The sequence below is a fragment of the Gracilinanus agilis genome, chromosome 1 (genome assembly GCF_016433145.1).
Source record: "Gracilinanus agilis isolate LMUSP501 chromosome 1, AgileGrace, whole genome shotgun sequence".
Classification (NCBI taxonomy): Eukaryota; Metazoa; Chordata; class Mammalia; order Didelphimorphia; family Didelphidae; genus Gracilinanus; species Gracilinanus agilis.
The window spans coordinates 420,655,332-420,682,554 of record NC_058130.1 but is presented as its reverse complement, the minus strand read 5'-3'; the positions used below and the strand labels follow the sequence as shown (position 1 = coordinate 420,682,554).

General features: G+C 39.0%; 1 protein-coding gene across 3 annotated transcripts in view; it reads left to right on the top strand.

The window, feature by feature from the left end:
* The window catches only part of FHOD3 (formin homology 2 domain containing 3), a 703,058-nt gene extending 676,657 nt beyond the window's left edge, over positions 1–26,401 (top strand). For 2 of the 3 annotated variants that reach the window (XM_044664978.1, XM_044664968.1), the window contains 3 exons: positions 8,789–8,960; positions 12,942–13,106; positions 25,701–26,401. In XM_044664978.1, coding sequence (XP_044520913.1) covers positions 8,789–8,960; positions 12,942–13,106; positions 25,701–25,783 — 420 coding nt within the window. In that variant the 3' untranslated portion in view covers positions 25,784–26,401. Of the gene's footprint in view, positions 1–4,931; positions 4,956–8,788; positions 8,961–12,941; positions 13,107–25,700 lie in introns of all 3 variants that reach the window. The other variant, XM_044664960.1, reaches the window with a different exon arrangement.
* Positions 26,402–27,223: the final 822 nt, after the last annotated feature.

Sequence of the window (27,223 nt, the reverse complement as noted above, 5' to 3'; positions counted from 1 at the left end):
TTCACATGAGTCTAAAATGCTACAAATCTAAAGGACTATGTACCAGTATATTGTTTTTCATTTGTTTCAGTTATGCCCCTCCCTAGTTTGGGATTTTCTTGGCAAAGATATTGAAGTACTTTGCCTTTGCCTTTTCCAGCTCATTATATATGAGGAAACGGAGGCAAATAAGGTTAAGTGACTTGCCCAGAGTCACACAGCTAGTAAATGTATAAGGCCTGATTCGAATGCAGGAAACTCAGATCTTTCTGATTCCAGACCTGATGGCTTCTCTAATCATCTAATCATCCAGCTGTCTCTCTTTAGTATAAGCCATGTCTAAACAGGAATCCTATCTACAACATTCATGAAAAGTGGTCATTCAGACTATTCACAAAGACCTTCACTGGCAGGGAATTCACTATTTCTGTGGTACATTCCTCTTTTGAATAGTTCATATTATTAGGAAGTTTTTTTTCCTAATTCTGAACTGAAAGTCCCCCTTTATACCTAGTTTTCCCCTCTATGGCAGAGGTTCAAACCTCCATTTGTGTCATAGATCTCTTTGTCTCTCTGGGGCAGTCTATGGACCTCTTCTCAGAGTAATGTTGTTAAATCATAAAATATATAGGATTACAAAAGAAGCCAATTATAATGAAACACAGTTATCAGTATATTTTTAAACCTCAGGTTAAGAACCCCTGCTCTAGGAAAAAAAAACTCACTCCTCTTTTTCATCTCTTCAAATCCCTGAAGGAAAGCCATCATATCTTTCCTAAGACTATTATCCTCTGGGCTAAGCTTCCTCATTTCCTTCAACAGATCTTTGAAAGACCTGATCTCCTGTTCTCCTATGATTCTGGTCATACCCCTCTAGGTGCTCTCCATCCCGTCAATGTCCTTCCTAAAGAATTCAGCCTAGAAGGGACACAAATCTACAATTTTTGTCTGAATTCGATTCAATTCATTTTAATAATCACCCACTGAGCCCTTCTGTTCAAGACATTGTGTAAGAGACTGAGGGAGATTCAAAGATGAATAAAGATACTGTTCTGCCTTGAAGGATCTTAGGATGTGGTAGAAGAGATAAGGCATGTCTGCAAATAAGTATAATACAAAGATGAATGATGTAAGTACCATGAGAGAGACTCCACATTTCAAACTATTCTCCACTCAACTGTCAAATTGCTCTTCCTAAGGAGTTAATCCCAGAGCAGCTAGGTGGCTCAGTGGATTGAGAGCCAGGCCTAAAGAGGGAAGGTATGGTTTAAAAAAAAAAGAGTTTGATCATGTTACCCCTTCTCCCTCCCCCTAATTCAGTCAACTCCAGGGGCTCCATTTATTGCCTCCAAGAACAAATACTCCATTTAGCTTCTGAAGCCCTCCATAATCTGGCTCGCTCCCACTGTTCCAGTCTGCTTACACCTTATATGCCATACCACCCCACTCCCATATGCTCTGTGATCCAGTGGCATGACCTCCTTGTTGTTCCTTGCACTAGATGCTCCATCTCCTGACTCCAGGCATTTTTTCACTGGCTCTCCCCATGGCTAGAATGCTCTCCCTACCTCATCTCCACCTCTTAGTTTCCTTGGCTTCCTTCCTTCAAATCTCAGCTAAAATCCCACCTTTGCCAGAAGCCTTTCCTGATCTCCTTTAAGGCTAATGCCTTCCCTATATTGATTATCTTATCCTGCTTACATCATTTGAACAAAGTCATTTTCCTGTTGTCTCCTCCAATAGACTATAAGCTCTTTAAGAGCATGGACAGGTTTTCACCTTTTTTTTTTTTTGGTAACCACAGCTTTATGTCTAGCACATAGTAGGCACTTTATAAATGCCAATTGATAAGATTGACTGGCTACAAAGAAAATGCCATAGAAATACAGATGAGGAAGAAATCACATATGAATTAAGAGATAAAGGTTAAAGCATCATAAGAGGCATTGTGGGGAAAACCCCACAAGGATAGGAGAAAGGAAGTGACTTGTCCAAGATCACATAACTAGCTAATTCTGGCATTGCCAGAATTTGAACCCAACTTGTCTCAGTCTTTTGACTTCAGTTCTGAAGCTCTCTTCATTACATCATACTTCACTTTTCTTCCAGAAATAAATTTTGCAACATTAGCAAATCCAAGCTTATTACATCACCAGCACAACTAAATTCTAAGTAAAACTAAAAAAAAGTTCCAAATTGAGAAGATTTTAATAATTTGCATCACTATCCTCCAACATTTTTTATGCCCTTTTGAAGCAATACCTAACACAGAGCCAGACCAAGTGGGGAGTTGAGTAAATTCCATGTGGCATATACTGTTATTCCAAACATATTAGTTTTATACTTCCAAAAGAAGCATCCAAAAGAGTTTGCTTCTCAATGATATTAGACCACAGAGAACTCCAAGCACTAAAATATGTCACTGGCATAATTGAAAAAAGAAAAAAGTTAACATTTTTTATTAAGGTGAGAAGAAAAACTAATGCATAGGGAACTATCAAAATAAAAAAATTACATTATTCAGTCAATAGTTATTTATTAAGTACTACTATATGCAAAGGATGATGCTAGAATATGAGCCTAAAACCAAAATAAAGTTTAAAGGATAGATATGTAAGGTTCTGCATTTGTTCTTTAAAAAAAAAATCAGATTGTGCATTGTGAGATTACACAATTCCACAATGTGTGAAATCTTGCCTTGGAAGAAGTTTTTTGTGAAAAAGACCTAGGGAGGGGGCAGCTGGGTTGCTCAGTGGATTGAGAACCAGGCCTAGAGATGGGAGGTCCTAGGTTCAAATCTGGCCTCAGACACTTCCCAGCTGTGTGACCCTGGGCAAGTCACTTGACCCCCATTGCCTACCCTTACCACTCTTCTGCCTTGGAATCAATACACAGTATTGACTCCAAGATGGAAGGTAAGGGTTTAAAAAAAAAAAACCTAGGGGTTTTGATTGGTCTTGAAGTCAGAATAAGCCAGAAATTCACAGCAGAAGTTCTGAAAAGGAAAAGGCATGAAATGTAGTTTAGTGCTCAGATTTCAAGAGATCTTCATCTCACTATACCAGTGGTAAAGTGTCAGTATAGAGGGTACCTCCAGGAGGACATTGACAAAAGGGAGTAGTTCCAGAAAAGGGCAACCAGGATAGGAAAGAATCTGGAAACCTTATCATTTAAGGAAAGAAGGTTTTTTTTCTTAGTAAATGATGATTGTCTTCAAGTATTTGAAGGATTTTCAGTGGTAAAAAGAAATTGCATTTATACCATGTGGCTTCAGAGAGAAAAATTAAAATAGCTGATTTTAAAGGCATTTTTGTCTCAATTATTCAAAATTACTTGTAAAAATTAAAACTAATCAAAATTATAACTAAAATTTCTCTATTGTGCCAAAAATGACAAAGCCCTTTTCTCATATTAACAACCCTTTGATTTAGATAGTACAATTGTTATTATGCCTATTTTACAGGTAAGAAAAATGAGGATAAGAGAAATTACTGTAAATAACTTGTAAATGATCATATAATTAATAAGTGGTGTAGGAATATGAACCCAAGTCTCATTTCTTCTTGATTCCTAGTCTGGTAATTCTGGGATTCAGAACGTGTTTTGCCATCTTCCTATCACTAGAATTATTCAGTAAGCAGTGATCACCTTTTGTGAATGGAATAGAAGTGTCTTCCCAGGGGATGGGAGATTAAGATTAGATGCCTTCCTTCTAGATTCTTGCGAATTCTAACACAGGATGATTCTTTTTATCAAGCACTTTGTTCCTGCCAAGCACTGTATGTACTACCTCCTGTGAAGGATAAAGCAGCATAAAATCTAATCCTTGCCCTCAAGTAGTTTATAATCTTCTTGGGGAAACAATATAAACGTTCGAGAAAAAGTCATACAAAGCAGTATGTTACTAAGAACTGAATTCATGGTACTGACTTAAAATGCCTCTGAAGGGGAAGAGATCAGGAAGGAATAGGGTTCCTGAAGTAGACTTCCTGCAAATCTTGGGTGAGACTTGAACTAGAGGACAGTTACAGTCCTCTAAGTGGAGCTTAAGAAGTGGAGCTTGAGGAGAATATTACAAGGCACCAGGAGTAATCTAAGCAAAGGTATAAGCCAGGAAAGATGAACATGGCATATCAATGGGATAGGTTGGAGACTGACCGGATCGTTGAGAAATTTGTTGTCGTCAGTCATTTCAGTCATGTCCAACTCTTCATGACCCCATTTGGGGTTTTCTTGGCAAAGATCCTGGAATGGTTTGCCATTTCCTTCATCAGCTCATTTTACAGATGAGGAAAATGAGTCAAACAGAGTTAAGTGGCTTGTCTCTAGCTCGGTCCATTCATTGCCCCTGTTGAGAAGTAGTGAGAGATTATGTAAATTCTTCTCTTAGACCCTAAGGTCCCTGAGAACAAAGTCCATGTCAAATTAATTCACCTTTGCATTACCTGTACCAGACAGCACAATCAGTCACATATTAGGTGTCCAGTAATGTTTGTTGGATTGAATCAATGAATGAAAGATGGATAATTAGGATAGGATCTTGGCATGGAGAATCTCCAAAGGTAGGAAAAGGAGAATCACAAAATTTGAGATTGAAAAGGCAGCTTAAAGATCATTTAATCCAATCCTTTTGATTCACAGAGGAGGGACCCAAAAGAGGTTGACCATTTTGGGAACCTGAGAGGTTGTTCAAGGGCACATAGGTAGTTGATAATATGTCTGGGTCTCTAAATTGCTCATCAGCATACTTTCTGACATATATTTAGCTTACAAGTGTATGAAGCAGGCATTAGGGAATTATTGCAGGTCTTTGAAAATTGCCGCTATTTCTATGTTTACTGAGCTAATTTGTGAAATGAGGGTAATGTCAAATACTCTAAGAACATGCTTTGCTTTTGTACCTGCTAAGAATCCTTTCTATCTTCCATGTGTTATTTGTCCCTTTCTGATAGACCGATGAAGAAGATGAAATTGAGGTACGTTTGTTTTTAAAGGTTTGAAATGATCCTTTTGACCTCTTTGGGGTGTGCTGTGAAATCTGTTCATAACATTAACAGTGTGAAGTGCTCAGCATTTGAAACTTAAGGACTTGAAACTACACACTCAGAATTTTCTGTTTGGTCATCTGTTTTACCATTAACAACCTTTTATGAAGGGAAGGCGATTGTACTGTTCCTTCTTATTCAGTCATGAGGCAGAATTTTCAGGAATTTCAGGGTGACTTCTGTTATGTTTTCCTTGCCACTGGAAGTGAATAGAAACCAGGAAAAATGCCCCTTAGGAATATAGCCTGGTCCTTTTAGTGAAATAAGAAGTCTTGGATATTCTCAAACATGAAATATTAACACAAATATGGGGGGGGGGGAGAAACCAGGTAAACCTGTTTTTGTTCTTTTTGACTGTCTCATTTTATTTCTTGGAATCAGAATTACCTGGTATTTTTATCAATTAAATGTAATAATACAAATGGCAATAGAATGAGGTGAGGAAGACAGGACAGAGACATTATCATTGGAAAATGTAAGCAACGGGCCATCTAGTCTTTGCTATGGATCTAAAGCTTTGGAGAACAATTTGTAAAGATGTCTTATACCGTGACTAGTGCTGGATCTGTAGAATGTCAAACCACTAGGTGAAAAGGAAAAAAAGTCAAGTTATAGAAATGCTATGTTTCAAAAAAAAAATCTAGATAATGGAAATTTTAGGGTTCATTTAGATCAGTGGTTCCCAAACTTTTTTGGCCTACCGCCCCCTTTCCAGAAAAAAATATTATTTAGCCCCCTGGAAATTAATTTTTTTAAGTTTTAATAGCAATTAATAGGAAAGATAAATGCACCTGTGGCCATCACCACCTCCCTGGATCGCTGCAGCACCCACCAGAGGGCAGTAGCACCCACTTTGGGAATCACTGATTGAGCTACTATATAAGGTCCTAGCTTGCCTCCATTAAAATGCTACTATGATTGTTTAGAATTTATGGTTTGCATGATATTTTTTACAGGTGATTATTAAAACTACTAAATGTCTGTCACTATTAGAAGTAGTAAGTTTTGTCTGTTTCAGCATGAACTCATGTATGAGATAACATGTATTTATCTTTCCACAGATATTATTCTTTGCCCTTCACTCCCTCCAGATTAAATTCCTTTTCCAAACTAGGAGCCGGGACACATAACTCAGAATTACACTATGTTGGGGGGAATACCACACCTCATTCCTAGATATTTGGAAGCTCACAGTTGCTTTAGTCTTCCCATGTTCACTAGATATTTGGTGTAAGTCATGAACTCTGATGTAAAAGCTACTGCCCAAATTCCTATAGTGTAGGAGCAGAATGGTCCCATCCTAATATCTTCCTTACAAATTACCCCAGAATCTGAGCTGGTATTAATGATGCTTCTTTACTATGAAAGGATGAAACTTTAATCAATTCGTGAAAATAGAATCCCTGATTTAAAAAAAAAAAAGTTCTCTACTCCTTTTATTCATTCATTCATTAACTTTTTTTTTTCCTTTTGAGATTTGTCTCTCTATCTTCCCCAGGCTGGAAGTATAGCACCCACTCACAGACCAATCCCACTGTTGCTTGGAATGGAAACTTTGACCTCCCGAGTTCCAATCCTATGCCAGTTTCCCTTCTTTAGGCAATTTAATGGCTCCCTTTACCACTCAAAGGCTCGTCATGTTGGGTTAATTCAAATACTGGACTGCCTTAGCACATAGCCTCTGCCTCCATAGTAGCAGGGATTTACATTCATATGTGCCTCCTCAACCAGCTATCTATGTCTGTTCTAACAAGGTGATTATCTGGAAAGAATAGAAACTTGGTGAATAAGAGAATCAATTGTTTCCCAAACAATTCATTTTTTTTTCAGTCATCATATCATTCATTAATTTAGTCAATAGGATTACCATCCATCTATTCATTTATTCAGAAGAATAAGCATCCATTAGACAAAACTCAGGGTACAGATCTGCATGCTAAGCTTTGGGGAGTTGCAAAGTCCCTGAGACACAGTCCCTGCCCCCAGAACTCGTCCTCCAGTAGGAGAGAAGACACAAACATAAATAATCAAAATACACAGTTATGCAACCATGGTCAGCCTATTCATGTTCATTTCAGAGAGTGACCAGTCAGATCAGCTGTATGCTATCCTGTTGCTTACAGAATGATTAGATGTTATTGTAGGGTTTTTAAGCTTACTGGCGAGAAAACTGACCCCCTTTTTAGGAATGCTAAGTCATCATCGTGGCCTGTCCACCACTCCTGCCCACTGCTAACATGGCATAGAGAGCTGATTTCAAAAACTGGAAGACCTGAATTCAAACCCTGCTTCTCTTATAAACTGGCTTTGTGACCCTGGGCAATTCCCTAAGACTACAAAGTTGCCTTAAAAGTGCTGACCTGCACTAATAAGAACAAGTTTCCTTATCCTAGAGCTCCCTTGACCAGTGAAATGAGAAGTCCAGCCAGGCCTGGAAACAGAAGGTCCTGGGTTCAAATTTGACCTCCAACACTTCCTAGGCAAGTCACTTAACTCCCACTGCTTAGCCTTTATCTCTCTTTTGCCTTGGAACCAATACACAGTAGTAATTTTAAGATGGAACGTGAGGATTTTTTTTAAGTGAGGGTTGAAATAGTTTTCAGCCCCCAAATTCTTAGCTCCTCTAATAAAACTCTGTTACCATAAAGGCTCTCAGAAATGCCATAGTGTACTTTTTATACATTTGCTGACACTAAATCCACCATAATGAGGTGCAATACACTTAATTGACTGCTTCATAAAACATATTTTATTATTCTGAGAGGATTCTGGGATAAATACATTTGATTGATTTTTAAGATCTGCCAGCAGTTAACCATCTCCAGAAAGACCTGATTAAAGGAGCTCACAAAGGAAGCTGATTTGTTGGTCTGCTCAACAACTCCCTAAATCTCTCTAAGACTATAAGTTGCAGAGAGTGCTAACCTGCATTGGAGAATGGAGTTCACTCACCAGGAAGTTCCTATATTAGTGAAAACACCCTAATCCTCAATGAGTTCCCTCTTCTTGGCAAATAGAAAATCCAAGAGCTCTCCTCTCTCACAACAGAACGTCTTGTCACACAAATGCTTTTTGTAGAGCACATTGTAAATATTAAAACATTATTTTGAGTGTGGGGGTTGAACTTGGTTGTTCCATGGATTGAGAACTAAGCCTAGAGATAGAGATCCTGGGTTCATATCTGGACTCAGTTACCTCCCAGCTCTGTGACCCTGGGCATGTCACCTGACTCCCATTGCCTAGCCCTTACCACTCTGCTGCCTTAGAACCAATACATAGTATTGATTCTAAGTCAGAAAGTAATGGTTTAAATTTTTTTTAATTAAAAAAAATTAAAAAACACTTTGGGGGAAGCCAGGTGGCCTAACAGAGAGCCAGCCCTGGAGATGAAAGGTCCTAGATTCAAATCTGACCTTAGATATTTCCTACCTGGGTGACCCTGGCTAAGTCATTTAATTCCCATTGCCTAGCCCTTACCACTCTTTTGCCTTGGAACCAATACACAGTATTGATTCTAAAAAAAGAAGGTAAGGGTTTAGGAAAAAAAAGCCTACTATGTGAATACTATTATTGTTATGGCTATTCTTTTTAAATAGAGTAATAACTGGATATGCAGAGGCAGCATGCACCCCAAAAAGTTTTTGGTTTTCTTTTTTTTTTTTTTGTAAACTGAATTCAGCTGTGGATTTCTTTTCCCCTCTTGAACAGAATTCACCTGGTCCAGAAAGGTGACACATATCCTGACTCTGATTGCCTTTTTGCAGACTGGAAAATTCTCCAGCAATTCCACTCCCTCCCAGAGCCAACCACAGGGACTGGACTATGCAGAAGATGCGGCTGAACACGAAAATATGAAGGCTGTGCTGAAAACCTCCTCCCTTGGTGAAGAAGGCACCTCAGTGCTGGGAGTCCGGACACGAAGCCGAGCCAGTCGAGGTAATTTGCCCCTTATTTCAGTATAGCCCCCTCTTCATAATGCCATCTACCATGGGGTTAGTTTTAGACCATAGATTTAAGATTTTTAACTTGGAGTTTGTAAACTTGGTTTGTTTTTTTTTAATTGTATTTCAATTTAATTGGTTTTCTTTGTAATCCTATTTTATTTTTTATATTTAAGAGTGTTATTTTAAAAAAAAAAAACCTTACCTTCCATCTTGGAATCAATACCGTGTGTTGGTTCTAAAGCAGAAGGGTGGTAAGACATAGGCAGTGGAGGTTAAGTGACTTGCCCAGGGTCACACAGCCAGGAAGTATCTGAGGCCAGTTTTGAAACTAGGACTTCCTGTCTCTAGGCCTGACTCTTATCCAATGAGCTAACCAGCTGCCCCCATAAGAGTATTATTCTGACAAGTGGCCCATTGGTTTCATCCAGGCTACCAAAGAAGCCTGTGACATAGAAAAGGTTAAGGGCCTTTATCATAGGGAGGAACTTCAAAGACCATCTAGTTTAATCTCATTTTAAAGAAAAGAGACTGAGACCAAGAGAGATTATAAATGATGTACTTTCTGGGACTCTGGGGCAAGTCACTTAACCTTGTTTGCCTAGGCCTTGCCCTTCTACCCTAAAGTTCTCACTAGGCCAGAAAATAAGGGTTTAAAAAATGATGAATTCTTGTTCAAGGTCAAGCTATAAAATAATTTTTTAAATGAAAAGATCTGTAGTGAGAGAGATGTTATCATGGCCAACTGACAATGAAAGTGGAGAAAGAATCATCTTCATAGATAAATGAAGATCTGTTTGGATCATGACCATTATATGACAGGAAATAAATGCTCAGCAGAACAAAACAATCTCTAGTATCTGGCTCTGGATTTTTCGTCTCTTGTTCCTCCTTCCCTCCAGCGTACCTTCTCCTATCAATGCCAGCCTCCTTCTTGTCCTTTGCTGAATGGTAGGTGAATTGAGGGATGGAGTTGACCCACCAGGGAGTTCCATACTAGTGGACTCCCAAGGCCCAGCTCACGATGCCCATATTACCAAAGCCCACAAAGATCTTTCCTTCCTCTGAACTTATGACATTTGTAAAAATTGCTAACATTTTTTAAACCCTTACCTTCTTTTTTGAATCAATACTATGTATTGGTTCCAAGGCAGAAGAGCAGTAAGGGCTAGGGAACTGGGGTTAAATGATTTGTCCAAGGTGATATAGTTAGGAAGTGTCTGAGGCCAGATTTGAACATAGGACCTCCCATCTCTAGGCCTGGCTCTCAATCCACTGAGCCACCCAGCGGCCCCCTAAAATGGTTACCATTTTTAAAGCTCTTAAGGGTTAGGTGCATTCTCTCATTTGAGCCTCATAATAGCCCTGTATTTTCAGATATTTTTAGGACCATTTCACAGATGAGGAAATTAGCATTCCGAAAGGCTACATGACTTGACCATGTTTATTAGTGAGTGTTAGAGATGGGATATGAATAATCCAGGTTTTCATGGCTCCCAAATGCAGCATTCTATTCATTGCTTTGTGTTGCCTCTCATTTATTGACTGTCCCATTCATCTGATCCTTTGGATATGCCTCTTGAGTATATTTCTTGCATTGTTATTTAACTTTTTACGTGTGCATGCTTTATCTTCACACAAACTTTAAACATGGAGAGGGGGAAGCAAACAGGTGATATCACAAAACCACCAACCCTAAGTGAATTTGGAAAACCATAATACGCCTTCTAGACAAATGGCAAAGGAAATGGCTATAGGCTCTCTGGTTCAAAGCATGATTACACTAATTAGCAGCTAGCTCTTTAAAACCAGGAAGGAACCTTCCACACTGTCCTGCTGGGCAGGGCATACATTTTGTTCCTCAGGAATTACCGGTGGAATTCTTCTCACCCTGAAGATCTGTATGGATTAAATAAAGGAAATGACAATGTGGAGAGTACTTCCTTTGATGGGCTCCCAGCAGCCTAGTCGTTGACTGCCTGAGGAATGGGGATAATTATCTTATAATGTCTTTTTGTACACAAAATTTGTTTTCTTATGTCATTGGAAGAGGGAAGGAAATGTAACAGTGGCAAGCTTTCAGAAGGTCTGGTCAGGGAACTGAGCCAAAGTAAAACCACCAAAGGGCCTTCCCATGGGATTCCCCCTATAGTTCATCGAGGTCTAGGTTCCCAGCCTGTCTTTTGTGGCAGTATGTTTACTGACTCATAAGAATGGTGACTGCAGAGCTAACCTTTTGATCTGATTCTCTCTAGTTCCACCTCTGCTAGTCTTCAAAACAACAGTAATAGCTGGTTATTAGTAGGGCACACCACCTGAGTGTATTCACTGGATGAACCTATGTGACTTGCTGGAGGAAAGCCTACATGATGGTTTGGTTTGGTTTTATCTCCTCATCTGGATGAGTCACTATTACAGTTTTTAAGTTGGTGCTCAGGAAATGTATTCACACACAGGGCTGGTCATCAAACTTGCTTCTTGGCACAGCTGAAAGTCTACCCCAAAGAGGCCAGCGATAGATTCTGTGTGAGTTTGAGCATGGGCATATAGGGACGATGGCAAAATACAAGGAAGGAATAATTAGCTAATGGCTAATTAGTAAGTTGGTACTATTTCTAGGGAAGACTTTTTCTCTTATGAGGGTTAAAAATCAGTTTACTCAGAAGAGTGTGCTGTTTTTCTGGTGTGTTTATTGTGAGCCATTTCCCCAGGCAGCTAAGTGGCATCATGGTGTGTAGAGTGCCAGACCCAAAATCAGAAAGAACCTTTTTTTTTTTTTTAAGTTTAAATCTGATCTTAAAAACTTACTAGCTGAGCAAGTAACTTCACCCTGTTTGCCTGCCTCAGCTTTCTCATTGGAGGACAAAATAGCAAACCACTTCAGCATCTCTGCCAAGAGACCCCAAATAGCGTAACAGAAGAGTCAGACCCAACTGAATATATTGAACAATAACAACAATTTGCCAGAAGGGCTAAGAATTAATTACCCATTATCATTCACTCTTAGAAAAAACAATCACAAGAGAGGCAGCTGAAGTCTAGTGAGAAGGGCATAGGACTGCTACTCCAGAAGCCTTAGGCAAGTGATTTACCCACTCTGAACTCTGGCTTCCTTGCCTGTGAAATGGGGATAATGACTCCAACTTGACATGTCTCATACATACAATGAATATTTATTTGGCTTCTATAACATATAAAGTTCTAAGCTTGGCACTGAAATAATAGCTAACACTTATGTAATAGTAGGTGCACAACTTTACAAATATTATCTCATTTGATCCTGATGACCACCCTGGGGAGTAGGTGCTCTGATTATCCTCTTCTTACAGATGAGGAAACCGAGGCAAACAATGATTAAGTGACCAGGGTCACAAGACCAGAGTCAGAATCTAAATCAGAACTCAAGTTCTACCTGACTCCAGGCCCAGCCCTCTATCCATTGAGCCACCTATTTAATCAAGAATTAGTTGGATTTATTAGCCACAAAGCAAGTCTTCAAGATAACCACTGGGGTCTCATGATGAAAATGCTCTCCATAGCCAAGATGAGACAGATCAAAGCATGCTATCTTCCACTTTGTTTTTTTTTATGAGATTTTTATTCTATGTGTGATAGGTGTCTTCTATCACAACATAAGCAATATGGAAACATGTACTGCATGAAAGCACTAGTACAACTGATATCAGACTTTGGGAAAGGATGGTGAGGGAAGGAGGAAAAAAATCTGAATCCCAAAATGTCACCAAAAAAAATTGCCAAAAATTGTTTCTATGTGTAACTGAAAAAATAAATGAATACATTTAAAAAAAAAAAGGATTAGGTATTTTAACCTCTCATTTGGACCTTCATTGGGATGATTCTCAGGAAGATGAAACCTAATTTTCATATAGCTTCCAGACAAAGGGTGAGAGTTCATTTTGCCCTGTGTGTTTGTTTTTTCACAATGCCGTGTCTTATGGGGATTTTTTCTGTCCAGGCTCCACCAGCAGCACGTGGCACGCTGGCATTGATGACTCACCTAACGTTACAGATGATGCAGCTGATGAGATCATGGATCGAATCGTCAAATCAGCCACCCAAGTGCCCAGTCAACGAGTCGTGCCAAGAGAAAGAAAACGATCACGCGCAAATAGAAAATCATGTGAGTACATTAGGGAAGTGAGAACAGAATGGAATATGTTCCCCAAGAAACCAATCTTCCAGGTTCCTGTTTCCAGAGTGGGATGAGAGGGACAGCTGCAGGGGCACTTTGTGAATTAGCTCCATGGTTTGCCCTGTGAAGAGCTCCCTGCCCAGGATAGAAAGAAATCTGTAGTGCATCCACCCTGTTTGCCCCTGCTAAAGGGGATCAGTCTGCAACAGAGTCTGGAGGATTGTTTCTTTTAGAATCTTTTAGAATCCTGACCCCTTCCAGGAGTCCTATAAATCTGGTCAGTGTTACAGAACTCAAATCCCCTTTGGGGCTCCCCAGTAGCTCCATGCCAGAAGTTGATGCAATCCAGGGGCTACAGCCTGAAGCTATTTCCCTAAGCCTGTTCTGGCTCAGACTTTTAGCCAAGGAAGGCTGCAGGGATCCTCAGATAGCCAGGACAAGATGATATTGTAAAGCAAATGATGGAGTGGAAGTCAGTTCCAATCCTTTCTCTGCTTAGGACACACACTAGGACCTTGAAGACGCAAGTCCCTTTAATTTCCTGGACCTCAGTTTACCAATGTGTAAAAAGGAGAAGGGCTAGAAGTTCTTTTAAACTCCTTCCAGCTCTCAGTTCTATGCATACCACTGGAGATCAGAAGTTTGGTCCAAGGACTGCTGGGCCCAGACTGTGGAAATTCTTTGGCCTGGAGGAACATTATTTAAGCCCTAATTTCTCTCAAATCTAGATTCAGAGTCTCTTCACTTTCCAAATGAGTTTACTGTTTATCTAAGTGTGCACTTGGAGATTTTGCTGTGTGCTCCCTCCTACAGATAATTTATGGAGATGTTAATTAGTGGTACAGGGGGTGGAATACCTGACCTGGAGTCTTAATTTCAAGCCTGGCCCCAGACACTAGCTTTGTGACCCTGGGCAAGTGACGGAACTCTTTGCCTCAGTTTCCTCATCTGTAAAATGAGCCAGAGAAGAAAATGGTAAACCACTCCAATATCTGCCCAAAAAAAATCCCAAATGGAGTCATAAAAAAATCAAACATAACTAAAAAAACAACTGAACAACAACAGTAAATAATACTAATTCTATCATCTGTCTCTAAGGAACACAGATCTTTATACTTTTCCATCCAAGAAAGAATTGATTTCTCCTCAGATGGCATAATGGAGGTAGCAATGGATTCTGGAAGATCTGAGTTTGAATCCTACCCCAGATACTTACTAAATGTGTGACCCTAGGGAAATCAGTTCATCTTGCCGAGTCTCAATTTCTTGATTTGTAAAATGGTCAGAATGATAACACGGTATACCTCCTAGGGGTTTTGTAGGATTCAGATGAAATAATCTTTTTTGTGAATACTATGGAAATGTGTTTTCTATGATAATACAGGTATAACCCAGAGTGAAGTGCTTGTCAACTCTGGGAGGGGAAAGGGAAGGAGACAGTATGGATCATATAATTTTGGAAAACATATGTGGAAATTTGTTATTAAAATTAAACTTTTTAAAAAAGAAACATATTTTAAATCCTTAAAGCACTATAGAAATGTTGTCTGTGTTAGATATAATGATTGTCTCCACCCTTTCTTCCTTTTCCCTAGGATTCTAAATTATTTTAGACAAACTATTTTGCTCAATCCCTAATCCTGCTGTGACTCAAAGTTTTGTATAGCCTTTGGTATGGGACTTTGTCAAAGGCATTACATTGTCCCCACAGGTTCCTCTCTATTTACTGATCTCCAAAATGTAGTCAAACAATAAAAACATTCTTGTTTCCCTATTATCTCATATAAGAATAACCAGTTTCTAGTATAGAGTGACATCTTAAGAAAGTCTAAGAAGAAGACAGAGATTGAGTGACTGCTTGGTACAGAGAAAAGAATAAAGAAGGGTACACTTAAGAATGATCTTAACATGTGAAAAAGGGAAGAGACAGATGTTGGCCCTTCTTCAGAGAAGAGCCACAAGAATAGGTTGCCTAAAACCAAGGCTCAGGATGAGACTGAGTTAACTAGATCTAGTCATTCAAACCATCTGAAAAGATTTATTAAGTACCTACTATGTGCTAGGCCCTGGGGATACAAATTCTAAAGGAGAAATAGTCCTTGCCTTCAAGGAACTTCCATTGCAAAAGAGAAGATATGTTCATATGTAAATTTATTCTTACATTTGTATGAAAATATATACAAGATGAATTTAAGATAGTTTTGGGAGAGAGGGCTTTATTAATTTTCTCCCATAGAATTAATCTATCTATATTATCCTTTCTTCATCAAAACTGTCCTTGTCTAAGAGATCTTTTGTTTTAGGGAGCTAATTTTTATTTGGAGGAAATAGAGCCCTAATCACTTCATTGGCATGTTGTAGCCTGAAGCAGGGCCTTCTTGGACTTACATATGAACACTATTTGCCATAGACTTCCTATTGAGCTATGAGTAATTTTGCTACTTTAAATATCTCTTCAAATGGAAGTTGTAAAAACATACCAGCAAACCATTGTTTATAAGTCTTTATTTTCTTGCCCTGGTCTATTAATAAAGTGATGATCCATTTAAGAAAATCATGACCTAACTCCCCCAGTTCTCTCTTGGTTTGTGCTCAAAGAGATCTTCCATTAGAACACAAAAGTTGTCTTGCACCAGGTGGGAGGTTGGATGAGATGGCCCCAAAGGCCTCTTCTGACTCTAGGATTCCATGATCTAGTTCTCACATGCCTGTGGTTTGCCTTTATCTAAGATAATTCTGTTTTATCAATCTTCTTCCATCCTTGCATAAAGGAGTCATCTATTCTTTCATCTGACCAAGAACATCTCTCTCAGCAAAACTGTTTATTTCCATAGAACTGGTTTTCATTTGAATGTAGTGGAAATACGAGAAAAACTTGGGACTTAATAAAAGTTTAGGTTGACCCTGATTTCCTTTGTAATATGTGATTGATAGATTCCAGCCTTTCCAAGACTCAACATGATGTTTTGGTGAATCAAAAACAACTGAAAAATGAATGTAAAGTTGCACAGTTCAAGGCCTCCGGCTTCAGTTCATTGATTTTAATTGCTGAACAGTGGCATTGAGAGAAGTGGATAATGAAGTGGGTAATGAATGACACAAACAATCTGGCTATAAACTCATTCAGCTGAAGGAGAGAATCACTAAATGCTTTAGCAAGAAGCATTCACACCATTTCCAAGAAACTGAATAGTATCCTTCCAATAACCCAGGAATTTATGATATGAAAACAATTTGAGGGCTGCTAAGATAATTAAATGTCTGCTGGGTTTGAAGCTTATGGCTCTACCTACACCGTGCCAGACATCCTGATGAAAAATCCAAAACTTGCTCAGTTTAGAGACAAGGAAGGGCATCCAAATTACCACAATAAATCCTCCTTTTTTTTTTCCAACTTGAATTTTTTTTCTTTCAGTCTAGTTAGTTTCTGGCTGATCTAACTCAAGTTTGCTCCTGGTCAAATTCCAGTCTATGCTATCTGATTGGATTCTGACATAACAGTACGATTTCAGAAAGCAGTGGAATGAGTTCAAATCCCATCTGACCCTTACACCTTGGTAAATTACTTCTCTTCTCTAGATGAGAGGGTTGGATTAGGAGACCTCCAGGATTCCTGTTTCAGATTCTTTGATGTTCCAATTCATAGGATCATGGGTCTGGAGTTGGAAGAGGATCTTAGAAGCCCTCAGGTCTGACTCTCATTTTACAGATAAGGAAACTGAGGTGGGGTAGATTAGATGAAGTGATTTGTCTAAGTCCACATGAGCAGTAAATGAAAAAGGCAGGATTTAAGCCTGAGCCCCCTATTTCAAAAGCCAGGGCTTTTCCCATTGTACCATGATTCTTTCTGTCACTTTATAAATCATTGTCCTTTACTGTGTCTCTTTTATAAAAACCTAGAGATTGTATGGCCTCTTTTACATTTATTTCACATAGGCAAACTAGATTTGAGACAGTCTGTCTCTGACCTTTTCCTTTCATTTGGTATTGAAGTACACAACAGTGACATCTGACAAGTAGAATTTCTTGAAGGAAGAGAATGATAGAGTCTGAAAAATCCTTTAGAGAAAACAGAAGGTTCTTACAGTATAATATCTTTCTTTCATTTTCCTCTGCCCCTGGGCCAACCAGTCACCCAGCACATTTCAGTTACCACCACCCTTTTTTTTTTTAATGGTTTTTGAAGTTCTCCAGGAACCTGTCCACAAATCTCATTAAGAACATCTCAGATCATGCTGATCCCCTGAGTTCAACTTCAGTAGTTTCTCCTGACTTCTCCTAAACAATGTATTGTATGTCTCTGTAGGTCAAAGTTACACAAAGCAGCAAATCCAAAGGCATTACCATATATGCTAGCTGCCTTATAGGCAAAGGGGCAAAATGCTAAACTTCTGGCTTAGACTTTTGCAGCAACAACAAGGGAATTTTCCAAGCACTGAATAACTTGCATATAATCATGACAGAGTCTAAAGAAGCGATAATACTATAATCCAATTCCCTTCTTCATATATGTGTGTGTGTGTGTGTGTGTGTATCCAATTGAAGACATACACTATTGACCCAAGAACACCAGCATGATTATATAATTGATAGGATAAAATAAGTAGCCAGGACATGAGTGGGTAGTAATATCTATGTGTCAAATATTGGGTCAAAATCAGATGAATCATAAAAGTGCAAGAATAAAGAGTAAGTGTAATCATGGAGGAATTTTAAAAGAGTTAAGCCATCAGTTTCTTAGGGAGATTATGTGGATGAAGCACTTAGAAAACTGTTGTCATTTGGTAGTTTCAGTCATGTCCATTTCTTCATGACCCCATTTTGGGGCAAAGATACTGAAGTGATTTGCCATTTCCTTCTCCAGCTCATTTTGCAGATGGGGAAACTGAGGCAAACAGAGCTAAGTGACTTGCCCAAGGTCACACAGCTACTAAGTGTCTGAGGTCAGGTTCAAACTCAACATACATGAGTATTCCTGATTCCAGGCTAGGTCCCCTATCCACTGTGCCATGTAGCTCCCCCTTGAAAACTGGAAACTGCTATAACTTCCTGGCTCTCCCCAGGGTCTTTTCTCAGTGATTACCACTCTTCTACACCACATATATTTTGCATGTACAACATTATTTGCATGTTTGTATTTGTACAAACATGTACATACATGTACTACAGTATTTGCATGTGGAACTCCATGGAAGTATAGACTACTTTTGAATTTCTTTGTATTTCCAAGGCACAAGGCCTAACACATGATGAATGTGTAATAAATGCTTATTGGTGGATTGAATGATATAAATATTAAGTATTAATATGTTCAAAAATGAATGAAAAGGCATCTGAATGCCTATTATGTGCCAGATTCTGTGGATACAAATACAAAATTCAACAGTTGCTGCCCTCAAGGAGAATATATTCTAATTTTCATTTACTTGACAAGAGGGGCAGGAGATGCACTTCCCACGTAGGGGAATGATGACCTGGAAATAAAATGCTGACACAGAAAGTCATAGGGATTGGAAGTGGAACCATAGACAGGGATATACCACTCCTACTAGTCTGCGGAGCTGATTGTCAGATTTTCACTGGAGGGGGCATACACCTAAGAAATGGTGAACATTGCAAATCAGTTGTTTGCTGATTTCTAGACTTAAGATAGCAATAGGGGGAAATGTTATTAATTTAGATTATATATAAAATTGTTTGGTGCATGCTTCTCCCCTCCCCTCCCCACAAGAACTGAACATTTACCAGTACACTTCTGGCCATTGGACACTTGTCAGGTCCTTTCCAATATCAATAATTATTGTTATTCAGTCATTTTTCAGTTGTGTCCAACTCTTCATGATTCCATTTGGGGTTTTCTTGGAGTGGCTTGCCATTTCCTTTTCCAGCTCATTTTACAAATGAAGAAACTGAAGCTAACAGAGTTGAATGAATTGCCCAGGGTCACATGGCTAGTAAGTGTTTGAAGCCAGATTTGAACTTGGAGAAAATGAGCCCTGGTACTTTATTTACTGGACCACCTAGCAGCCTATAACCCATGGTAATATTGATCTAATTACAATTCCCAGAGCAAAAAGTGTTGGGAAGCAGAGAAGTGGAATAATACATGTTATGAGCACCCAAGGGGGCCTGATGATGGAATATGAATAGGGTGAGAGAGACCTTAACCACAGATGAATGTGAGTTGAGATTAGCTCCCACACCAGCAGGGATAGGTCTCCGTTAAGCCCAAGATTCTACCCATTTCTGCATATTACATACAACAGCAGGACCAATGACAGGATGCTGGTTTGGGCCCTCATTTCTTGATAAATGACTAGGTGAGGTGTGAAACATGCCAAATAAAGTGGGTTAGAAGAATTTGAACTCACCAGCCAATAGGACAACTCCACCTCAGGGCACAGTTCCAAAACTGTGGATGAATTCCAGTGGGGCCCATGGCGGGAAGGGAGGACTACTGACCAAAGGACCACTGTTCTCCATGGGAAACATCATTATCATCCCCGTTCTCTACTTCATCCCCTCATTTCATAGACAAGGAAACTAAGGCCCAGGGGAAAGACTTCATTTTCCTTGCTTTATCTGGGATGGCCCTGGGGAAGAGGTGGGATTTCAGGACTTCACTAAATACTTCAGAATCAAAGGAACTTGGTAGACTGGGTGAAGGAAAAAGTACTTTCGGCAATATGGCCACTGCTTTGGAAAAGGCTTAAAGAGGGAAGTAGAATAAATCCATAAAAGGAACTTGGAATCAACCTGCCTGAAATGAGCAAAGATGAGGTTGGAATTCAGAATCTGTCTCTTAGACAGTCTTGAGCCTCAGTTTTCATTTGTTAAGCACCTACTATATGTGAGGAGCTATGCTAGAGACGAGATTAAAAGATCAGAAGCATCCCAGTTGTTGCTTTGTCAGAGCTTACAATCTAATGGAGACAGGAGGAGGACAATGAATTCCCCAATAAACATGATGTATGATGGAATCTGATCAAGGGAGGTCTAGACCACAGGCATTAGCTACCCTTTATGAAATATGAGAAAGGAAATATTGGGGAAGGACAAGGAAGTATATCATGGGACTTATGGCAGAAAAGGCACTTTAGACAGGGATGTGGAAAAGAGACAGCAAGCTGGGCATGAGCTGACCCACAGCACTGCACAAAGGCTTGGGAGAGCAAGATGAGGCCAAGAACCAGCAAAGAGTCCACTTGGGCTAGAATAGAAAGCTTACAAAAGGGATTAGAATGAAATGAAGCTATAAAGATAAGTTGGAGCCAGATCATGAGGAACTTTGATTTTTTATTATAGGAAATAGGGAGTCAGTGAAGGTTTTTGATCAGAAAACTGACAGGATCAAATATACATTCCATTAATTCACGTATTCAGAACAATCTGTTACTATGTGCAAGTGACTGTTTTAGGCACTGAAGAGTCAAAGAAAAAGCAAAAACACAAATATTGAGTTCATGCTGTTCAACAGTTCTTGAAGTTTGAAATTTTGCTGTAGATCAATCCTATTTTGCACACATTCCTTTAACTGAAGTTTAAATTAAGACCCTGGGCAAGCCATTTAACCCTGTTTGCCTCAGTTTTCTTATCTGTAAAATGAGCTGAAAAAGAAAATGGCAAATCACTCTAGTATCTTTGCCAAGAAAACCCCAAATAGGGTCAAGAAGTTTGGACATGACTGAAATAACTGAACAATGACTATATTTAAAACCCAGAAGCAAATCCAATTCCATATCTAGGGCTTGTAGAAGCCCATTTGTGTAAAACCCACCTGGATGTATTTTTGATGTTTTTGTTTGATCCAAAATAATACTGGGTGATGATCCTTGGTACTAACAGTAGAGATATCAAAGAGGATGAGTATAGCTTACTGAGGCAGGTAGGTGGTGCAAAGGATTGAGTAGTGAGGTTTGGAGTCAGGAAGATCTGAGATCAAATCAATCTCAGAGTCTTACTAAATATGTGGCCCTAGACAGGTTACTTAATTTCTGTTTGCCTCAGTTTCCTCAATTGGAAAATGGGGATAATGATAATAGCACTTACCTTTTCAGGGTTGTTGTGAGGATTAAATGAGATAATTTTTTCAAATTACTAAATGCTACCTGGAACCCAGTAGGTATTTATTAAATACGTGTTCCCTCTCTCCCCAACCCCCATATTCATTAAATTGATCTGTAAGACCATCGATTTGGCTTTGGTCCTGATTGCCATATTAACCTGGCTAAGTGAATCAAGTTTGACCAACATGCCACTATTTTTGGTAAGAATTGGGAAATTATACGACTAAAAGAGATCATTGTATAGTCAGAAAATTTTCCCATTTATTTAAATAAACAGAACATGGCTGTCACAGTGATGCTTACTTAAACACCACATGACCCAAGTGCCAAACATTTTTCTCAGTGTGTGCCCGGAATGAACTGAGCATTCCAAAATGCCCCTAGATCTGCAAAGTTTACTTCTCTACTTATTTGACCAGGCATTTTCCATTAAATGAACTAAGATTACCATTCATGGACATCACCTTCTACCAAGATAGCTAAATTTCATTAAACTTAAGATGTCTCCAAGTACAACATGTTATGCCCTCTCGACCTTCTTAAGGCAGTATTTTGTGTTTTAGTTATGAGATCTCAGCAGGCCTTTCTCGTCAAGAACAAGAGGGTGTTTTTATCCTATTCTAACCTATTAAAGTCTGTTTCTTCAGCAAATGCTTTAAGGATTGCTTAAAGAACATAAAAGGTCATTAGAAAGTTTTACTTTTATTGCCACTGCATAGAGCGCATTCCATTACTCAATTAAAAGTAATCTGCCTCAAGACAAGACCTTTAAAAGACAAAATATTATGTTTAGTCAAATTAGACCTACAATCTAGAGTTTAATGGCAAAGAAGGAAGAAGAGATTGTGTTATGGCTGCAAGGAATCTAAAACACAGATGGAAAATGCTTGGGTTTCAGGGCAATTGTGAGGAATGGGTAGAACGGAATGGGATAGTCTGAGGGGTCAGGTAAGCATTGTCCATCCCTAAATAGCTCCCCACAGGCCATCACTGACAACGTTTGTAATTCTGCCAAAGGAGTTTCTTCCCTTTGTATTAAATGCCAAATGCTAGTAAGTATATCATACTATTTCAGAAAATTAATAGTATCAGATAGGGATAGTACAGAAAGCCACTGTCAGTCATAAACACTACAGTTGGAAATAACTTATTAGTTCCTTTTTTTTGAGTGATCACCATGTCATAAATCACAAGCATGCTTAAGCTAAGAGATTAGCATTCTTTGTTAAAATATCTAAGGTTAAAAGGAAAGAGAGAAGGACCCAAGGATCTGAAGGAAAATGGCCATTGTTCCAGGGCTCTTAAATAAGAACCTGAATGTTAATAGATTTTCTGTTCCTGATACTTTTGGGAAATTGTATCCAACTGAACAGGCCTGAAAAACACATTGTTGCAGAGGGATGTTAGCATAACACATGCATCATTTAGCAATTAATAAACCATAATACTCAATCTACCAATCCACCAATTTGTAGCCAAATCCCTCTAAGTACAGTGTATGTGAATTTCAGGTTGTTACTACCATTTACTATATAGTCTGTCAAAAGGAAGGATGACTACTTACCCCCACCCAAGGGGTTACAGGGATAATCCTGAAGGTGGAGGGGATGTTTTTCTAATATAGTAACTCACTGAGCCCCAGCTAGTATGCTTTCCACTAATTATTCAATTGATGTCAATTAGCCATCCAGAGTTAATTAGTAAATAAAGTGGTTTACAAAACATTCTCTTTAAAAATCTATGATATTCTCTCATTTGAATACAGATAGTGTCTAGTGGAAAGTGAACTGAAGTTTTAGAGAGTGCATGTGGTAAAGGGGTAACTCAGTTCCTGGTTTCTTTTTATCCTTTTGTGGGATCCCCATAAAGTTCTGCAGGATGCAGTTTGCTCCTGGACTCTAAGGGATGGAGTTAAGAATCCTAAAGCTGCCTTTCCTTATCCTGAAGAAATGACAGTCCCTGGCGGTGCCTTTCTTCAGTGTGCCTAATTTGTCCTCTCTCAGATGTGCTGTTTGTTACTGATTTGGTTTCCCTAATGGCATGGTCCCCAGTGGGCAGGGGAGGAGGTAAAGGGACTCCCTCTGGACTTACTCTAACCCCACTCCCCACATAGTTTTGTATTGGTAGGAGACAAAAGAGATTTCCTTTCCCAAAGCTTGATTCTGAAGGCAGCTGCTAGAATCTTTCTGATGGGATCCTTTTCCCTAACATAAGTCTAGAAGTGTGTCTAATTCTTTCAGCCAATTTCATCATCAGATCTCAGTCAGTATCTGAAGCATTTCATTCCTTCCCAATTTGATTAATTAGGATATCTTAACTTAATTTCTGCTTTTGATTGGTTGATTGAACAGAAGTATTTGGAATCTTTCCATTCAGTTTATATCTTTGATTGATTCTTTTTTTTAAAAAACCTTTACCTTCTGTCTTAGTAACAACTCTAAGAAGGACAAGGACTAGGCAAATGGGGTTAAGTGACTTGTCCAGGGTCACACAGCTAAGAAATGTCTGAGGCCAAATTTGAATTGAATGATTCTTTGATTCTGAAGTCAATCTAAGAGGTGTTTTCACTTGACAAATGCACCAGCAAGTAGTGCATCTTGATAGTTAATTAATTGTGGTAGTTAGAAGAGCCAGTGGATGCAAGGCCTGGAGGTAGGAAAACCGGAGTTCAAATATGATCTCCCTAATTTTACACTGGGCAAGTCACTTAACCTCCCTTTGCCTCAGTTTTTTCAACTGTAAAATGGAGATAACGACACCTACCTAATAGGATTTTGTAAGGATCAAATGAGATAATATCTGTTTAAAAAAAATAGCTGTGCTACTATAGAAATGCTTATTCCCTTTCCTAACCCTTCCTTTAATTGAGACTGGAGTGTAGGGCCTCTTACAGTTGTCTTCAAAGACATCTTTCTGGCTTGAATTTCTTCTTCATATCCTGACTGCTTTTTGGCTACTTTCACTTTTCATTCTGTGTTTTGCTTTTTATTTTGCTCGAATTCATTTTTCAGTAGTTCCCAAGTGTGATTCAGTGCAGCTGGCCCACCACTTGATGATGTATTGAGTCTATCCTGTTTGCTTCCTTGATGGAAGCTTGTTTCCTTACAATTGGAATCTCCTTAATTAGGTTGGATATTAGGATATGTGACTAGTAGTGGAGGACATCTGGGTGGTACAATGGATAAAGCTCCAAAGACCTGAGTTCATATTTGACCTTACATACTTACTAGCTGTATGACCATGGGCAAATCACTGCACCCTCTTTGCCTCAGTTTCCTCATCTGTAAAATGAGCTGGAGAAGGAAATGAAAAATCACTTCAGTTTCTTTGCCAAGAAAATTCCAAACTGGGGTCATAAAGAGTCAGACATGACTGAAATAGCTGAAAAATAACATAATTTGTAGTAGCTATACTTCTTGTGATTAGGTCATACAACTAGTTATTTCATCTTCTTTATATTATTGCAATTTACATTTTCCTTGAATGTTCACTTTCTGCCCCTCGGCCTATGACATTTCTTTGGCGATTTAGGTGCTGGGTTTCCACTGAGTTTGCTTCATTTTCCACAGTAGCCAGATTTTACTTTTTACTTTACTGAGTACATGTTGCTTCTCCCAATAGAGCACAAACTCCCTCCTTGAAGGCAGAAACTATTTTTGTCTCTAATATTATTAGTTCCTGGAACATAGGATATAGTTTTAGAGCTGTAAGAGATTTTCAAAGTCATTTAGGCTATTGTCTATGGAGCCATAGTTTGCTGACCATTGATGTAGTCCTACACTATGATCTAACAGATAGGAAACTGAGGTCCAAGGGGCTAAGTGACTTCCTCATAGGTAGAGCAAGGATTTGAGCTCGGGCTCTCTGACTCCAAATATAGGCAGGTAGAAATGAAGGAAGGAAGGAAAGAAGGAAAGGAAAAGAAAGGAAAGAAGAAAAAAGAAAGGGAGAAAGGGAAGGAAGGAAGGAAGGAAGGAAGGAAGGAAGGAAGGAAAGGAGAGAAAGAAGGGAGGAAGGGAGGGAGGAAATGAGGAAGGGAAGAAAGGAAGGGAGGGAAGAAGGAAAAGAAGGGAAGGAAGACAGGTAGGCAACAAGTCAAATTGATTCCCTCTTGTCTTCCTTCTCTACTGTGCTCTCTGAGTATGGAGGATGTTGCCTTTTAGTGTGGCTTCAAAAAACGAATAGCAAAAGGAAATAACTGCACCTTCTATGGCAGAATTTCAATGTCTAATGCATTTGTAATTATTTTCTACCATTGGCCATACACATACCCTTATCAGTTTCTAAGTCAGCTGGTCAAAGGCACTTAGGTAGGAGCAAAGTATGGGTGATAGGCAGGGGGAAGGGGTGAGATAATTTTATGAAAAGATTAAAAAAATTATTCATTCATGGGCATTATAGTCCTTTGAAATCTGCTTAGAAAATAATAAGAATCTATCATCTGACCTCAGATTGGGTTATTAATCACCTGTTTCTTTGTTGTCTTCTCTTGCCTGGGATTTCCATGGCATTTTAGTAAGAAGAACTCTGAAGAGTGGACTGACACCAGAAGAAGCAAAAGCCCTAGGCCTGGTCAGCACCTCTGAAATGCAGCTGTGATGTCAGCAGAGGTGATAACAAGAACTCTCTCCTCCTAAAATCAAGATAAACTCTTTCATGTGGCACCTATCCTGGGCCCATGTAATGGCCTGTGTTGTTTAATTGTAACAAAATGTATAGCTGGGATAAAAGGGGGTATTACCGTGCCACACACAAATTGGTCCAACAGTTATGAAAAGGAGTGTCTGTATTTGTAGACGGCTTCACACAGCTTGCTCTTTCAGTATAGATGGGCATGGGTACCACACATCTCCTTTGCATCACACTTTACGATGTCAACTCTGTTCATGTTGGTTTTCTCTGTGACATGGTTCAGTAGCTCTCACATGTAACATCTTTTCAGTGAAGGCAACAGGCCTTTCCGATACAAATAACCTCTGTTATCACTCCCATGATGTGTTGTATACTCAGCTAAGACAGAGTCTACACAACACCAAAGTATCTGGATCAGAAGTGAAAAGTTGCACACCAGAGAAAGCCCAGATGTCCTTTCGGGAATTCCAGATGTTGTAAATGTTTGTGCAATTTCAGAAATGCACTCCACGTTTCAAATATTAAATAAATAGAGTTCAATTATGTCATCAATTTTCTTCACCTGGATAAAATCCTTAACAATCATTTGGTCTGTAATCGTCCTTTGGAGTCTTGGTCAGAAATCTATTCTGTCTCAGAACAAAGACGACTGCACTGAACAGGGTGCCTTCAAAATCCTTTTAGCTTTTGCTTTGGGGTAATCTATGGAGAAAAAAAAGGATAAAGAAATGGAGAAAGTAGCCCTCAGATAAGTTGGTAATACAACCCAGATTTAAAATTTACAAGTTCTTAACACAATGGGCATTAGCATTGAAAGTATCTTCTCTGCCACCTTGCTGACCACCATAGTGGCCAAAATTATCCACTGAGATCCCTTTAGTCCATGGCTTTATCATAACAGTTAAAACATGTATGAAATAAAGGGCTTTGACATAGACCCCTTGAAGGACGTCTTCCCCTCTTTCCCATAATTCTGGTTGTCTGAAATTGAAACTTGTTCCTTGAAATGCCCTAATGCCAATTTTTTTTTTTGCTTTTAAGCAAAAAAAAAAAAATCATGCTTTCAAGAAAACTACTCACAAAAAAAAATTTTAAAAAGAAATGTTAAGCACCACCTGTCTGCACAGATCACCAAATCAAATGTTGTAACCAAAAACCCTCCTAGTTTGTTTGAAGGCACTCAAGAGTGTGCAACTAAAAAAATCCCACCTTCAGAGTGACGCCCCCTCCCTCAGTCACCTGAGGAAGCCACCCATTGGAAGCTGCAAATAAGGTAATCAATCAATCTCTTTGACAAAGAATTTGCCACACTTTTCAGTCAGTTATAATCACTAGCTCATCCAGAACCAGATGAAAGTGGGGAAGAGGAAGAGTCATCCTATTCTGGCTTTCTTAAGGGTTAAATAA